General features: G+C 37.8%; 3 protein-coding genes across 15 annotated transcripts; 2 read left to right on the forward strand and 1 right to left on the reverse strand.

Moving 5' to 3' along the window:
• The first annotated feature begins 579 nt into the window (after positions 1-579).
• Positions 580-4,403, forward strand: LOC120014691 (glucan endo-1,3-beta-glucosidase-like). Of its 4 annotated transcripts, none has more exons than XM_038866720.1 (3): positions 580-746; positions 1,356-1,457; positions 3,368-4,403. In XM_038866720.1, the coding sequence occupies exon 3, from the start codon at positions 3,397-3,399 to the stop codon at positions 4,312-4,314; it is 918 nt and encodes a 305-aa protein (XP_038722648.1). In that variant the 5' UTR covers positions 580-746; positions 1,356-1,457; positions 3,368-3,396; the 3' UTR covers positions 4,315-4,403. The 4 variants fall into 4 exon arrangements, with proteins under 4 accessions (XP_038722648.1, XP_038722650.1, XP_038722649.1 ...); XM_038866722.1 differs by having other exon boundaries at positions 1,356-1,425; XM_038866721.1 differs by having other exon boundaries at positions 580-735.
• Positions 4,404-4,942: 539 nt separating this feature from the next.
• LOC120015262 lies at positions 4,943-13,630 on the forward strand. 10 transcript variants are annotated; one of them, XR_005471727.1, is made up of 16 exons: positions 4,943-5,103; positions 5,205-5,267; positions 5,364-5,417; positions 5,535-5,624; positions 6,107-6,193; positions 6,283-6,879; positions 7,300-7,782; positions 8,725-8,786; positions 8,883-8,988; positions 9,161-9,240; positions 9,377-9,703; positions 9,861-10,077; positions 10,830-10,921; positions 11,111-11,246; positions 11,652-12,434; positions 13,234-13,630. XR_005471727.1 is itself a non-coding variant. In XM_038867601.1 (12 exons), the coding sequence occupies exons 1-12, from the start codon at positions 5,026-5,028 to the stop codon at positions 9,931-9,933; spliced, it is 2,100 nt and encodes a 699-aa protein (XP_038723529.1). In that variant the 5' UTR covers positions 4,943-5,025; the 3' UTR covers positions 9,934-10,231. The 10 variants fall into 10 exon arrangements, 1 of the variants encoding a protein (XP_038723529.1); XR_005471730.1 differs by having other exon boundaries at positions 11,833-12,434; XR_005471731.1 differs by having other exon boundaries at positions 12,024-12,434.
• A 533-nt stretch (positions 13,631-14,163) lies between these two features.
• LOC120015237 (transcription factor HHO5-like) lies at positions 14,164-16,498 on the reverse strand. Its single transcript, XM_038867552.1, has 5 exons — positions 15,585-16,498; positions 15,272-15,492; positions 14,891-15,179; positions 14,606-14,682; positions 14,164-14,513 (listed from the first exon to the last, which is right to left on the reverse strand). The coding sequence occupies exons 1-5, from the start codon at positions 15,781-15,783 to the stop codon at positions 14,319-14,321; spliced, it is 981 nt and encodes a 326-aa protein (XP_038723480.1). The 5' UTR covers positions 15,784-16,498; the 3' UTR covers positions 14,164-14,318.
• Between the last annotated feature and the right edge of the window lie 161 nt (positions 16,499-16,659).

The raw sequence follows: 16,659 nt of genomic DNA on the forward strand, positions 1-16,659 counted from the left end.
GGAAATACCTTCTCATGTAATTGTGTTCATCTTATTTCAATAAGAAAGGCTTTGAACTAGCTGCAAAACAAGAGCTCGATTACTACTTACTAGCTACTATATATCTTTCCCACCACGACGATGCGAGATGTTCTGGAAAATACATAAAACCTCAGGAACTTCCATGCACTTCAAACGTACAGAACTGGACACCAAGATTTACTGAATATACTTCCATTCAATTGCAAGGGATTCTGAACTCAAGTAGTCAAGTTGCAAAAAGCTATAATTAGTGTTTTATAATAAGATCAATAAAAGCCCAAAATTGCTCTAGTTTAATGGGCTTTGAGCCTTATGATGGGTACTTGTAGGCCCACAAGTTTTCATTTAGCCTAAAGTTGCAAAAACGTGTCCGATCATAGAGCCGATTGTTTTGGGCTAATTTTTCTGGGCTTTCCGTTAAAGCCCAAAAAATTAGTGGGTCCTTTAGGGCTTCAATTTCAAAGTAGCAAATGCAGCCATTGATTTCCAAACACACTTTGACGCCATATTTAAATTAAAAAGTAAATTAACGGAAAACCGAAAAATAAATAAGAAAAACTCCCCAAGAATGGCATTTCTCTGTTTTCAACTCCACAGCGACAGCAGCCCCAGTCCTTCCAACAAAGTAGCCTCCTTTTCCCACAACAACAGCTGCAGTTGTACCAAGTGGGCAGATCTTCGTCCGGATTTTCAAAAGCTTTTCCTCCATATTGAGTGCATGTTTGGTTTGGTTCCTCCCTCGATTTCAAATTTGATTTTTCTTTAAATGTTTGTTTGGTTGCTGAGAATTATCTGATTTGTTGTTTCAAAATAACATTTGATGGCTTTTAGCGAAATTGATCTTTATTGCTGACTTGAATTGGAAATATCGAGTCACTAATGGGAGTGATAAGGATGATGTATCATCATTCAGGTTCAAATCCCTCCCCGTTTCCAAAAAAAAAGGGAAATATTTAATTCCTGGGAAGTTTTACAAAATAATTTGTTTTCCTGTCACATTATTAGCCAGAAGAAAGACTGAATTTAGGGATTCTTTGCTTACTCATTATTTGCACGAAGCAAAACAAAAGGAAAATCAACTGTGACATGTGATTTTTCTGGATTATGCATTTATTACCCTTTCTTTTGAAGTACGGATATTTATTTGGAGCTTGTTGTTTGCAATCAATGATTTTTTCTTGCTGAATTGATGGGTATGAAATTGAATTCCAGTTGTCTTTTCTTTTTCTTTTTCTCTGTTTTTTTTTTTTAAAAAAATTAAAATTTGTTTTGTGGGTTAGGTTTCTATGGGATTACAATGTGGTTCCTGTGGTGATCAGAACTTTTGTGTGTAGGGAACGAATATTGGAGTGTCGGGATGAAAGCCAGTGGTTAGATCAGCTTAGTCCTCAGTTTCCAATGAAGGTTTTGAGCTTGATGCTAGCCATGTTGTACAGGTTTATTATACATTTGGTTGATCAAATTTCTTTGTGAATTGTGCTATCTGTGTTTTCTTAGTTTTGTGTTGCCATTTCAATGAGTGTAGATATTATTGTGTATTCCTTTTGAATGCCTGATGTGCATAAAGTGCCACTGCAGTTTTTGCAACTATTATCTAAATATCATGTGTCGTGTGGGTTACATAATGCCAGCTGAATTTCTTCCTCTTTTATTTCCCTTTTTTTTTAAACTAACGCTTTTATAGACAAGGTCATATATATTGTTTTGAAACATTGTTGCTGCATTTTAGTTTAAATAAGAATAAATAGACCCCTTGCTATGGGTGAAAGTTATACAAATCCGCTATAAGGGTTAATGGACCAACAATTCGCACTTTACATTAGTCTACAAAAGAAGATTTTTGAGGATGAAATGATTAGGTGCCGAAGAAAAAATGTTGTTCAATTAAATTATTATTTATGCAAATAATTTTAACCGTACTTTATTTGCTGTTTCAAAAATAAGTTTATTCCTTTCTTCAAACTGACATTTAGTGGGTGGACGAAAAATTGATGATATGGGTCATTAAGTTGATGGTGTGGCTGCTGAAATTAGAGGAAATGAAGATTTATGGGTTTTTGATAACATCCAGGTAGGGGCCGTAGGGCTTCAAAGAAGGGTTCAAGATGCCAAAATCACATGATCAATTGTTCTTGCTTTGGCTAGGATATTTGACACAAAAGAAGCGAGACTATGATTCTATATCTTGGAAATAGTCCTCTTTCTTATTTTTATTTCTTCTTTCAATAACAAAAAAGGCCCGACTAGGTACCGACCAGGGCTAGGCTGTCGAAATCAGAGGAGGGATTTCATACAAAAAGCTATGTATTATTCTTTTTTTATTATTAGTAGATATTGTATTTTTTTGTCTAGTCTATATACAAACCCACGAAAAGGAAAGAATCGGTTACATTTTTCATATGATTTCCTTTATAGATAAAATAGACTAATTCTCTATTTGTTGATTTTTTTTTTTTGAATAATTTTTCCCTTCCACCTCAAAAAGGGTTCTATTGGACTAAGAAGGGGAAGGAATAAATGGAGGGGGAAGCAGCATTTTCTTGATAGCAAAATATACAAATTTTTGATGAACCCTAACAGTTGAAATTAATTCAATGTTAACATTTCAGCATTTACTGAGGAGACCACTAGTCCAAGTGGTCAAGCTCCTCACCACCTGTGCTAAGGGTTGAAATCTCCATACTCGTTGAACAATAAAAAAGAGAGGATATTTCAACGTTTACAGTGCAAATGATCTTGATGGTTCTAGTTTTCTTTTATAATTAATGTCTTTCTCACATGTTTAAACCACAAAAATATCCTCTTTTAGTATTTGTTTAGTTTTAAGGAAAGTTACTTGGATATGCACAAGTTGCATCTTTTATGGAAAGAAAAGGCTTGAAGAAGGCTTAAAAACACTTCCTTCTTCTGGAGGATGCATGCTAATTTCTTGTTCCATGACTCATAAGGCGAGTAATTTCAAGTATGATTAATATTTCATTAATGGTGATTACTAGGAGATAAGACTGTTGGAACTTATCCATAGAAGATAAAAGAGTTGAAGAACTATATAATGTAGGCAAGTGTTTCAAGGTATAGAGCAAGCAGTCTTTCTTTGTTTCATTGTGAACAAAATTAATCAGGGGCTAATCAGCTAAACTTTCCATGGCTTGTTCTACTTTTTTGGCTATTGTAGCTTGCCTGCTTATATTTACAGAGTTCCACAGCTTTGTTGGTATGTTCATAGCATGTCACTTGATACACTTCTATATGATTTTAAGCATTTGTTGTTCCTGGTGAAATCAAAAAATTTCTTTGAGTTTTCATTGAATCAACTTGTCATTACTGTGTTGTTATTTGGATGCAGGGGCTAAACAAGTTGCAATTAATTATGGCATGGTAGCGGACAACCTTCCACCCCCAGCCCAAGTTGTACAACTGATGAAATCCAAGAACATTCAAAACATTCGCCTTTTCAACCCAAACCCTGATGCTTTAAACGCATTGAGAGGATCAGGAATCCAAGTCATCTTAGGAGTTGTCAATCTAGATCTCATCAATCTAGCCAGTAGCCCAGCAGCAGCAGCAAGTTGGGTCCAAACGAATGTTGCACCATATGCAGCAGACATAACCTTTCGATGCATTGCAGCAGGAAATGAAATTCCAATTCCCAGTGATTTATCAGGATATCTAATCCCAGCAATGCATAACCTTAAAGCTGCATTAAATGCCGCAAATTTTAAAATCCCCGTCTCCACTGCAGGCTATGGGTTGTGGTTAGACAATACTTACCCTCCATCAGCCACTACTTGGAATAATAGTGCAGCTCCTGTTACAGGACAAATTGCACAATTCTTGCAAAACTATAGCTACCCTATGTTGGTGAATGCCTACCCTTTCTTTGCCTATTCTGGTAACCCGAAAGAAATCCGGCTAGATTATGCTTTAGGCAATGCAACTGAGGTTGTTGTTCATGATGGGGATTTGGGATACAAAAACTTGCTTGATGCAATGGTTGATGGGTGGTATGCTGCACTTGAAAAGAGTGGAGGACCCAATGTTGAGGTTATTGTTTCTGAGACAGGTTGGCCGTCGGCAGGAGCAGATATAGCGACTATGGCATATGCACAAACACATAATAACCTCGTAGTTTCTCGCGTTCATGCAGGCAAAGGAACTCCAAAGAGACCCATCAGTGCAGTTGACATCTACTTATTTGCCATGTTTAATGAAGACCAAAAGCCTGCTGGGACTGAGCAGAATTTTGGGTTGTTTCACCCTGACATGTCAGCGGTGTATCACATTGATTGGTAGGTGTTTAAATTGCAGACTAGGGAATAAGTCTTTTTGTCATTCTTATGTAATTGTTTTCATTTCATTTCAATAAAAAAAAGGCATTGAAGTAGTTGCAAAACAAGAGTTTGATTACTAGCTACTACAGATCTTTGATCTTTCCCATCTTTTAATCGTAAAATCAATACTCCTGCCTCCACCGTGATGTGACGATGCACAATGTTCTGGAAAAATACGTAACACCTCAGGAACTTCCCTGCACTTCAAGCGGAACTGGACACCAAGATTTCAATTGCAAAGGAGTCTGAACTGAAGTTGCAAAAGGTCTAAGATCAATAAAAGCTCAAAATTGTTCTCGGCTAATGGGTTTTGGGATTTACCTCTAAAACGGCTAAAATGTTGTGCGTTGGTTTTATAATGAGTTCTTTTGGGCCCATCGGTTTTACATTCAGCCTAAAGCCCAATAACTTTTTTTAAGTTTTCTGTGAAAGCCCAAAAACTTTTAATAGTGGGTCCTTTAGGGCTTCAGTTTAAAAACTAGCAAAACGTTATAACGACTAGGATTGTTTGGGAATGTTATCAGCAGTCTCTTCAGAAACAAAACGAATCGTATTAACTTTCTGCAATATAACGTCGTCGTTTATCTACTCACTGGTCCTCAGCCCTTCCCTATTTAAAGGGATTTGAAGCAAAATCGCCCAAACTCTTCCCGGCAACTACAGCTACGAGAAAATGTCAGCTGGCGATGAATCTTCTTGCGATTACTCGCGTCTCTACCTTCTGATCCACGAAACCCTCCTTCCGCATATTGTTAGTTCTAGAGTATCCAATTTAGGTGTTTCAGCAATTTTGTCTGGATAGTTGGGAATGAATCTTGAAGTTCTGATTTCGGCGTTTTGATGTAATTGCAGGAATTCGAGATGATTGTTTTGACGAAAGAGAAGGAGAAAGATCTTCTTATTGCTCTTTCTCAGGTTCTTTCCTGCTTACGTTATGTAACCCTAAACTTATCTGTTTCTGTAAGTTTGTTTCTGGGTGATTTTGGATGTGCTGAGTCAATTAGCTCTCAGGTTTTCAGGAAGATTCAGATGTGGACGTGTGAACTTGATGAAAATTCAGATGAGGTTTCTCACTCTCTCGACCTCTCTCTCTGTGTAACTGTTTATGTGGATTTGGAAATTTGGATGGAACTTGTTGTCTTTGTGAAATGCATAGTACTTTTTAACTTGCTCATGGCACAGGATGTGGCAGAAAAAGCTACCTGTGAGAAGAGATGCTTGGAACTGCAATCTTATGGCCATCCCTACTTAACTTATATTCTAGCTGACTTGGTAAGCTTCTTATTACTCAGAGTTTTATTGTTGTCTTGGTGACAACTATAAAATCTAATTCAAACTGCAATCTTGGTGGTGTGGACTGTGTAGCTTTAGTTTGGATATTTGTATTTCTCTCACGCAAAGAAAAGAAAAAAAGCACACATATAATCCTGGTTCTTCTTTTTCTTGTAAAATTCAAAGAGTTGGTAAGACGATACAAGTAGTACGTATTTTGGAACATGAAAGGTTGGTGCACTAGTTTGTATGCACGTCCCCAGTATGTGAATGCAACTCTGGTCTCCATGTTCAGCTGGTTCAGATACAAATGGACTAAGCTGCTCTATGGTAATGAGTTTTGCTCGGAATAGTGGAGTTAGTTCTATGGCATTGAATCTTGTTTACAATTCAGTGTTCTGTTAAGTGCCCTTATGTTTTCTTGTTTTTGTCACAGTCCATCTAGTGTAGGCTTAACTCTATATTTTGGCTTTGGTTGACAGGTAACTGTGCTGAAGATTGACTGTCAATATGTGCAACATTTGGCTGGCAATGTTCTTGTAATCATTGCTGAATTTTTAGCAGCTTCGGTGAGTCGATAGTTTTTTGCCTTGATATTGGTGTCTATGGCATATTGCAATTGGCATAAATTGTCTCATTATCAATAACTGTTTTGCAGGGCAGGAAATGGAATATTTTCATTCAGTTGTTATGCATTTGTCTGGAGTTGGCAATCGCGAACATATCCATTTCTTTTGCACCTTCAACAGCTGGAGCTGATGTCTCGTATTTTGATTCATCAAGTTTTTTTGCAGTCGTAAGTCTTAAATTGAAAAATGCTACCTGGACCACCGTGGCAGGAATTATTCGAGTTTTACGCAGTATATTGAAAAATATAAAACAAGACTGTGAGAACCAACTTGTTGAAATATACGTACATTCTATCAGTTCTTGTATTTTAAATTTGCCTTGGGATTCTTTGGATGGCAATATTCTTGGTCAGAAAGACGATGCACCAAGAAGAGGTATCGAGTCTTTTCTTATCAACAATGTGGATGAAAATGAGCCAAGAGTGATCTTTCTGGGGAATTTAATTCAGTTGCTCTGTTCATTGGTTGAGCAAATAATTTTCATGCAAGTAAAAGGTGGTTCACTGGAATGCTCGGTTTTACGCATAATCGTTAATCTCATACCTAAACTTCTATCTTGGTGCCTCGGCAAGCAAGGGGATTGTGTTAACATGCCAGTCTCTGAGTACTTCAGACACAAGCTACTGGTATGCCATCATCTCATTTGTACACTTAATAAATTGTCAAAATGGGCTTATTTGGCCATCTTTTCATTGAAGTCTCTTTTTGAGTTATTCTGTTGGTGACATTTGAAAATAGTCCTAACTCTTCTCTTTTATTTTCATGGAAAACTCACTTTGTGTATTTTAATTGCTTTGATAGCTGCTTTGGTAATGTTATTTTAATACAATACGAATGCATTAAAAATTCCAGGTTCAATTCTTAGAAACAACCTCTCCACATATTATGTGGGTGTAAGGTATGAGTACATCTTGAATGTCCCCGACCCTGTCCACTACGGGAGCCTTATGCATGGGAGTTGTTTACTTTTTCCGAATCCATTAAAATTCCTCTGCGCTTTTATGTAATTCATTCTAACTTGCACCGTAAATATTTACTGTCTACAGATGCTAATGATCAGACTTAGTTTCCAAAATTGCCTGGAATATTCCATTTTTGTTTCATGGTTGCAACTTCTCCATCAGTTCTATCCAGAATTTCTGTTGAAACCCATAGCTGAAAGTGAGTCTGTTCCAAAGGACAGTCTCGAAGGTTCTCCATTTCTTTCTGGCATTTCTGATGGAGAATTATACGGAATGCATTCTTGTCATTTACAAAGACAGGCTATTTTCCTTTTCTTAAGGTGTTCTATCAGCTTGATTAATCAGAAAGGAGAAACTGACAAGCATAGTGAATATGCAACTCCCAACTCATGCTTGACCTTTGGCTCAAGTTCAGACTTGGATTCTTGCAGTAGGAAGAAAGGCTTATCAGAGCTACATAAATGGCTTCAAAAGCAGCTTCCAAATGATATGATTGTTGACTACAGAAGGTATTGGGGGACGTGTATCAATTTTTCCACAGCCTTCCTCCAACTATTTATGCATGAGGTCTGCCTTCTTTTGCCTTCAGTTTGTTCCTTAGAATGCTGCATAATTTTTCAATATGTTTCCCTTTTCTTTGATTTTTTTTTTTTTTTTTTGTCTTTGAATGGCAAATGCAGTTATTGAATTTAATACTTTCTTTTTCATCTAGATCTTATAAAGATGAATACCTTATTACCTACAGGAGGCATGCCTTCTTTCAATGCTTCTTTTTGTTTTTGCTTTATGTAGTCGTGATTTTTACTTGCATTGTATATCTAAATATTAGCTAGCTTACTTGGAAATTCCTTGAGTAATTTTGGCTCCTGACGGAAGAAAGATATCAATAAAGTTGTTGAGAAGCTTTATGACGCATGGAAAACTTAGAAATGCCCAATTGAGCACACACTTAACAGTGTTTTAATTTGTCATTTGTAATGAATGAAACTCCTATTCTTTCAAGAGTACGAAAACTGCTTCTTATTTCCCAGATGAACCATTGGTAGAGACTTTAACCGTCTACTGGAAACATGGGAAGAAGGCCAAAAATTATCAATGGGTGGGTAAACAAGCAGGTGCATGGTTTAAATATTGATTGAAAGAAGACACCCTTGGAGTTTATGAATGAATTTAGTATCTACTATCTAATGCTTCATTTAGATACAAGTAAAGAGGTGAATATGTCCCCCAAGTAAACTCTTGCACTATGAAGATCCCATGGTGGACCTGTTTGCTTGAATGCTGAAGCCATGAGTTTGATTTTGTTGGTCGATAGCAGTGATTTTTTCCAGTAGGTAAAAATGATCATATTGTCAGTATAAAACTTCCATAAGCAAGCAAAGAATGCGGAGATGCTTACTAGATTTAGTTCGTCTATCTTAATGTCGTTTTTGCTTTACTTCAATAGTTTTGATTGTTTTCGTTTCACGTAATTTTACGTTCTTGGGTCTACTTCTCTATTGATTGCAGGATGATTTGCTATTTAAAGTGCTCTTTGAACTGCTCAGTGTACCGTTGTCTACAGAAGAAAAGTGAGAAAGAAACATCTTTAGCTTTACTGTCATTGATAGTCTTCAATGCTTCAGTTAAAGGACTCCCCTATTAATATATTTTTTGGGCATGTACAGGTTTCATGAAGAAAATTGGGCATGTCAGGATGTGAAAGAAAATATTGTTTTTCATGTGTCCAACATTTTCAATCCTGTACATATATTCCATCTATTCCTGGCAGAGGCAAGTTTTGTACATAATTTGAATTTCGGAAAATATTTTGAGAGAAAAGAAGGCTGCATGTTTTTACCCTTCAAATTTGACTGCCCCCCCCCCCCTCTCGACCCCTTTTTTCTCCTCTCTCTCTGTGTTTCTTCTTTGAAATATTGAATTATGCACTCTCTCTCTTCTGCAGTTGCACTATGATCACGAAGTGCTACTTGATTACCTTATATCAAAAGACACGGGAGTCAGTTGTGCAGAGTATCTTTTAAGGTATTAACTACATGATTAGAACCTACTTGCATTGTAATAGACGGCTCTTGATCTAACTCTGTTTCTCATATACTTGACCTTTTTTTTCCAAGCGATTGGTGTGTTTAACTCCCTTTGTGTATGTTTTCTTTCCTAGGTGCTTGCGTATAATATGTAATTCGTGGCACTTATTTGTGGAATTCTCTGTAAATGAGCAAACTATAAGTCAAACATCTTGCAAGAAAAGAAAAACTATATTTGACGCTGATTCTCAGCCAAGGCTATCATCTGCATCTGTGATGGATGTTCTTCCCTCGAGGGAGAAGGAAAGGAGAAAAGGTGATGAAATTGGCTGCAAACACTATAAAACTAGCGGCCAGCCTTTCAAGGAAGGCAAAGATTGTTTGCTTTCCTTGAAAAAATCTGTGGAAAATCTTCATGGGAAGAATTTATTTCCATACAATCCTGAAGTATTACTCAAACGGTGCTCCTCTTTCTCCCTTGCCATTCATATCTTTAACAAGAAATTTTATTTTCATGCCATTCTTAGTACTTGAAGCTTTTTTACCATTTTGCACCGAGAAATCTGATAGTTATTTATTTTAATCGGACGGCTTTTTTTTTTTCTTTCTTTCTTGAAGTTTGACAAGATTTCAGGAGCTCTGCTTTATACAATGGAACTACGACCAAGCAAGGACAGCAAGAACTTCGTAAGAACTTGAGCTCGCTGAGAAAAAATGTAAATGTCTTACAATTGGCTTGAAGAATGAGCGAATCAAATGATTTCTCTGAGGTGGTTAGACGCGCATGGTAATGTTTACCGTTACAATCTAGAGATGATTGTAAAAAGTGCTGAAGGTATCCTTCTTTGAGTATTTAAGTATCTCCTCTAAATGTTATTTTACCATTTGACATCCAATGAACGTGGAAGTTTGAGCTGCTTATACACAGAAGAAGTGGTCACTTGTTAAAATTTTATTATCTTCTGAAATGTTGTTGTATTATGTGTTTATCTATCAGGCTTTATGTTCGTTTGCAATAAATATAGACTGGTTTTTAAGGGGTTTAGGTTAGAAGGACTTGTATTTGACCTGAACCATAAATGGGGAATGACCCCCCACGTTGTTGTTGTGTGGAAAAGGAGACGAAACCTATTTAAGAGCAACTGGGAGCTCAGGCTGCAACAACAAATGCCCTTTTTCTACTAAAGATTGGTTTCAATTAAGATTCAATTTTGCTGATTTAGCAAAGTCGATATTCAAGATCAAATGTGCTGAGAGAGTAGTGAGTCGTTTGTCCGAAGAGCAATATGAGTTATAGACATAGAGGTGAGTTTGAGCATTGGGGAGATATTTCTAAGTGGGATGTATCGTTTAATTGTTTCTATAGTGCAGTTTAGTCGCTCCTTTTTTATTTCTCCTTTCTCTTGTGGGGAAAAGCTTTTCTGTGTACGTTGTTGTGGTCTTCCTGTGTGGTAGTTCTGGTTTACATATAATTATGTTGAAGTATTCAGTGCAGTCTAATTCTTTCTAGGGCATAAAGGGACGAACTGCACCAACAATGTTTTCTTTGGAAAATTATGTTGATAGATTATTCCTTTGGATTTACAGAACTTTTGTTAATGGGCCTGACAACTCTCAAACCTTCACACTTTGTGAGCTCCAGTTCATATCATCCCAGACGTATCAGTTTCTTACACTAGGTAACTCCCAATTCTCTGCTCCTTATGACTTGGCCTAATTTGGATTGAATCTCTAACTAAGACCATTGTCATTACAGTGGCTGGCTAATCTGTGCATTTTGGTGTATTTAATGAATCCGAAGGACAGGATAATAGCAAGATACTAGCCACTTTTCTGGTCAAATCTTTGCCATTCTATGGCGATGCTAGCGTGCTAGAGGAAACAGTGCTCAACAAGGAGAATACGAATCAGTTTGTCGAGTTTATATTGCCTGTGACCAGCACTACACAATGAGGAATTTTCAGAGATTGGACAATCGAGGACTACCCGAGGGATGAGGTGAAGGTAATCTCTGGATCCAATCCATTGGTCATATTGACCAAACTCTTAAGAGCTCTATTTAAGCCTTCTGGACATCTTAGAAAAATTATCTTGATAAGCCTGCATGGTCATGTTCTTAAAACAACAGAGTTGAACGGCACCCAGCTGATTCTCTCTGTTTAAACACGTTAATCGCATGACCAAACATACATGTAGACCTTATGATATCTACATTCTACACGAGACAATCACAAAGCTCTCGTGTCTTCGAATTCGTAGGCATATGATCTGCCCCCTTAATCTCCAGCACGTCTTGAATTGGACTGTTATGGATCATCCAACGCTGGAACTCAACTGGTATAGCTTTATCTTCATCGCACAGAACATACACCCCGTGTTACTAATACTGCCCCATAACCTTCATTGTAGAACTAGTTTATCTTAGCCAAGAGACCCCAGAGTTATTAATTGTCCGGTCGACAGGGCTCCTACGTTTGGGCCTTTTGGGCTTTGGGGATTGGCCCATTGGAATTATTAAACACGTTCGCAATCCTCTTGCCTATTCCAGTCATTCCGGCATGTTTTAAAGGTCAATAATCGATAAATACAGTCACAGATAGACAAGACGACAAGAATTAAGGGAAGGCTGTTGAACGGAAAGCAACCGTCCCTAAACGACGCCGTTCTTCATGAAGCGCTTCATACAGCGCTTACAGGCGACGCCGGATTTGTCGTATTCACCTTCTAGAATTGAGCATCTTCCTTGGCAAATGTCAAAGTCGTGTACATTCACTGTTACAGATATTAATTCGTCAGCGACCAGAAAAGGAAGGCTCGAGTGAAGGCACTCGTTTGGCGAGTTGTGACTGACTCGTCGCTTCTCCAACTCATCTGTGTTCAGTAATGTGATTCAGCCGAGTCAGATGGGCCTGTGTTTAACGTCCTGAGTTGCTATGAGATTTGAAAGAAATTATGTCGTTCTAGCTCTATTGCTTTCGTCGAGTTAGAAGCGTAGGCGGATAGTGATAATGGATCGGGCGACGATTACTGGCGGGCCTGGTATGGACATGCCGATTATGCACGATAGCGACCGGTATGACTTAGTTCGCGATATCGGCTCGGGAAATTTCGGTGTAGCGAGGCTCATGAGTCATGAGAGACAAGGTCACCGAGGAGCTTGTTGCTGTGAAGTATATTGAGAGAGGCGATAAGGTCTGTTTTAAAAATTAAATTACTGCTCTTATGTGGTCTATTTATGGAAATTATTTCCTGGCCTTTTTTTAGTATGTTGATGGTTCTCCTATTGCTGAAGTTTACCGAATTTGGTATCGTTTCTTTTATTAATGGCTATTTTGTGAAATTAAATTCATATTTTTTAGGTACAAATGGTTTTTGAATACTCATTAAAGTTTAGTGTTGCAAATGTCTTGTTTGCTGGGAAGATGCTTGTTAATTATGTTGTTTATCATCTGTATTTCAATTTTTTAGTGTTACGTATGTGAGAACCTTTTCTAATACTACAGATTACAAAATTCACCAATTAATTAATTACCTTCAGTAAAAGCACCTTGATTACCAGTTTGGGAATTCAACAATTCCATGTTTACTGGGTTGCCGAGAAAATTACAGGAACACGACTCAAGCTTCCCTCTCCCCTAAATGCCCAATGGATAGGAAAAGACAATTTTTCATAAGTTTACGACGATAAGTATTTGCTTATTTGTCTTCTGAGGCTCTTGGTTTATTTATTTATCTACTTGTATATTCACTTTTTCTCATGGATAGCATAGATGACTGTTTAAGGTGTAATGTTAATCTGAATAGGAATTGTGTGGTGAATTTTATTTGTAACTTACAAGAATCAGATTTCTTTTCTTTTTTTATTGGTCTCGTACAAAAAACTTACAAGAATCAGATATGACCCTTTGTACTTGTATTATCTCTGGCATTTGTGTAAGTAGGTTAAGAAAGAGAGCAGTAGGAGTTTTGAGGCATTTGTGTAATCATGCAGATTGTTGCAGAGGCTACCATACCGGCTACCATACACTACAGTGTTAGTATCGTGGGGATATGAATCTTTGTAGATCACAGGACGTGTGTGGAATATCTGGCAGATTAACATCATTGCATCATTCACAACCTCACAAAGAGCAGCATATGCTCCTTGAATATGTGTTCTTCACAGTTTGCAGGATTTATACCTTAGCACAGAGGAATTTATTTAATGATTAATGTGGCAGGTGGTAGAAACTTGGGTGTATTGCATATTCCCTTGAACCTTATTTATGTATAATTTGTTGAATTAGTTGTGTCCTCTGAGTGTTTATTGGTCTGGCTGGACAAGCATGTATGTATAATATATCAGACTTCAGGTTCTGTAAGTTCCTCTATATTGATGGTGACTCCTAGTTCCTCTGTTGATGCATGTCAGGGAAGACTCGTACATATTAATTTCCGTTTTATTCATTTGTTCGTCATCCGAACAGAATAGTTTCATCTTCATATTCTGCTCGAGCTTACTTTCGCAAACCTGTTATTCGGAAGTCTTTTTCAGAACAAAGGACACAGGTGATGATTTCTTAAACGTCTATGCAGAGACAAAGTTCAAAGAAGCCAGACATCTTATGCGAGTAGAAACGCTTGAATGAAATCATATGCGACCACCCTATTGCAGCCTCCACCATAAGTGAAATCTCCATCAAGGCTCAACCCGTACTCATAACTCAGGACAGCAATTGCAATCTGGATTTCGCAGAAAAGCTAAAAGTGAATACAGCAAATATCTCAGAAACCCAATTCCCAGATTCATGGATTGCAATCTGGATTTTAGAGGAAAGCTGAAGAGAAACCATGCGAAAACCCGCTTCTGAAAAATCTCTGCTTATAAAAAAAAAATAATAATAAATCTCACTACCTCTCGTCTGTTAAACACCACTTCGAAAAAAAAAACAACAAATTCCCGTCTTAATTCACTATTTGTCAGATGTATTTCATGTTTACAATTAGATTCCCCATGCATATCTGTATCTGCAAAACTCATGGGGATCAGTACTTTACACTGCACATCAACTTATTCCAATTTGTGTAACCCATACTTCATCCGTCCGATCTCTCGCCCTCCCCTTCCATACTGTCTCCTCCAGGGCCAGAGCCAGAACCACCTGCACTGAGGGGACCCTGTGGAGAGCCATTAGTTTCTGAGTGGTCTTTGCATTGGCTTTGTTCCACTGATAAGCCATTTTCAGGACCTGCTACAGAAGCTGGAAGTTTTCGAACATGAAGTCGGTATTTCTGCACAAGTGCTAGCATTTAGCACAATTATTCATAGGAAAGGAGAACGCACAATTATCCATAGGAAAGGAGGACTTTCATCAAACACTTACTTGTAGATGACTTTTAACTTCATCATTGGTTAAGCCATCCACTTGCATAAGGTCCCTTATCTGTTTAGGGGTAGCCACTGCAAGACCAGTTGAACCAATTACATGATAGTTTAAAATCTTTGATTCGATCGAACAATTCAATTTGGGCATATTTTTGTTCCCTATTTAGCTAAGATCTTTGCCTTATCGAAAACCTATTTCTGATACCGGCAGATCTAAATGATCAGGATTCACAATCTCCAATTGCATTTCAATGCGTTGATTAGTTTGATAATACGGCCTAACCTTGAGTACCCCCAAGTTGTTGAAGTGCATCAACAAATCGCCGATGAAGTTCCTGTGACCAGCACCGCCTCTGCTTCCTCTGTGTCTGTTGCTGCTGTTGGGGTTGTTCATGTTTACTTTGTATCTTCACTCGAACATATGAAGAAGACATTGGTGGCATGAGAGAAAGAGCTGGAACTTGTGGAGCAGCCTCCTTTTCAGTCCCTTTGAAACCCACAAATGCCCCTCCCTTGCTTCCATGTTTACATAGCTGGCTCACAGCACCTAACTGATCGTCTTCTTCGCTTCTCTGTCCTCAAAAACAAAATTCACATCAATTGCAGCCATGGATGAAAAAAAAGAGAACACCAAAACCAAAACAAAAAAAGCTTTGGGCTTTACCAGTGCGACTTCTGATATTGGGTCTTGTTTTTTCTGATCGGAGTTGATGTTAGTGCGCCAAAGCTGAGCAGAGCTCATCCAGTTCTTCTGATCTTTCTTTTCCAAAATTACCCCTCCATCTTCACCTGATTTGCCTTTCAATGGCCGAATCTCCTCCATCAAAGGAGGCCGATCATTCAATTCCCTCCACTGCATTGCCTCCTCCTTTAATCTCACAATAGCTTTAAAACCCACAACATAAAATCAAAAAAATGGGCATAAAGTCCTCAAGATCTCGTTCAGATTATGCTAACAGAGAAAACAGAGAGCATACCATCGTTTAAGAGGATCATACTAAGAGGAAGCTCACGCTTAAAAGCTTCGATCTTTCTCAATTCATCTTCCAATCCTTCCACGTACTCATCAAGCTTTGACAATTTGAGCGAAGTCTCTGTTGCAGCTGAAACTTCCCTGAGAAGGTCACTGATGGTTCTGGGGACATAACCCAGAGACAAATCCAAGTTCAGGTCCATTATCTCTCGGCCGTTTGGGCTTTCTCTCTCTGTATCTTAAACATAGAAACTGAAACTGCGCAGGAAAATAATGGAGAGCAAGGATTCTATTTCTATAGATGCGAATATGTACAGGAGGAAAGAAAAAAAAAACAGATTCAGGGACGCGGAGATTCGTAGACTTGCGCTCGGGTAGTCGCGTATCTGTGTGGACTCGGTGAATCGCTTATCAATCGGGCGAGTGTAAACGTTCGGAATCTCTTGACATCTTCTTCGTACTTAGGAAATTATTAAAAAAATCCTTTTAGATTGCTTTTCGAGATTCTTCGGTCGGTAAAGAATAAAGATAGATCATAGATTGATGAGACTTTTGAGCTACGACTTCTCGCCGTAGGGGTAATCTGGTATTTCCAGCTGTAATTGAACGGTGTCTTTTGTTCTCATCCAAAGGTGGGCCATGGAGTCACTTCGTCTGGCAGTTACGTATTTTTTTTTTTGTTCAATAGCAGCCGGAGACCCTTAAGATTAGCTCACAAAAGCGTAACGTTTTTACCAAACCAAAATATCTCTAAAGTGCATGTATGTGTATCATTACATGATAAGATATTTTTATTGAATGCTCAATTATTATGTTTTTTTCCTATATGAGATACCATATACTTTAGTGTCATCCAAACTACTAATAATTCTCCGATTATTATGTTTTTAATGAAGGCTCTTAGTAGATCACTATTTGTGTTTATTTGTTTTATGTTTGTTTTTGTCTAGTCTATCTGGTTCATCCTCGTGTACCCAAATATATTCCAAAGTAATTTTTTTCCTTGTTCTTGAATTCGGATGCCTACATTTTGGGCTTGAGTTTGTAATTTCCTAGACTGCTAACGTAACGTTAGGTCT

Source organism: Tripterygium wilfordii, chromosome 14 (genome assembly GCF_013401445.1).
Source record: "Tripterygium wilfordii isolate XIE 37 chromosome 14, ASM1340144v1, whole genome shotgun sequence".
Taxonomy (NCBI): domain Eukaryota; kingdom Viridiplantae; phylum Streptophyta; class Magnoliopsida; order Celastrales; family Celastraceae; genus Tripterygium; species Tripterygium wilfordii.

Bases quoted from the DNA above. Each gene is read 5' to 3' on its own strand.
- LOC120014691 (XM_038866720.1), top strand. From the start codon at position 3,397: ATGGTAGCGGACAACCTTCCACCCCCAGCCCAAGTTGTACAACTGATG.
- LOC120015262 (XM_038867601.1), top strand. From the start codon at position 5,026: ATGTCAGCTGGCGATGAATCTTCTTGCGATTACTCGCGTCTCTACCTT. The intron at 5,418-5,534 runs GTTTCTCACTCT...CTCATGGCACAG, and splicing joins TTGATGAAAATTCAGATGAG to GATGTGGCAGAAAAAGCTAC. The intron at 6,880-7,299 runs GTATGCCATCAT...TACTGTCTACAG, and splicing joins ACTTCAGACACAAGCTACTG to ATGCTAATGATCAGACTTAG.
- LOC120015237 (XM_038867552.1), bottom strand. From the start codon at position 15,783: ATGGACCTGAACTTGGATTTGTCTCTGGGTTATGTCCCCAGAACCATC. The intron at 14,683-14,890 runs GTTAGGCCGTAT...CTGGTCTTGCAG, and splicing joins ACAACTTGGGGGTACTCAAG to TGGCTACCCCTAAACAGATA. The intron at 14,514-14,605 runs GTAAGTGTTTGA...GCACTTGTGCAG, and splicing joins AAGTTAAAAGTCATCTACAA to AAATACCGACTTCATGTTCG.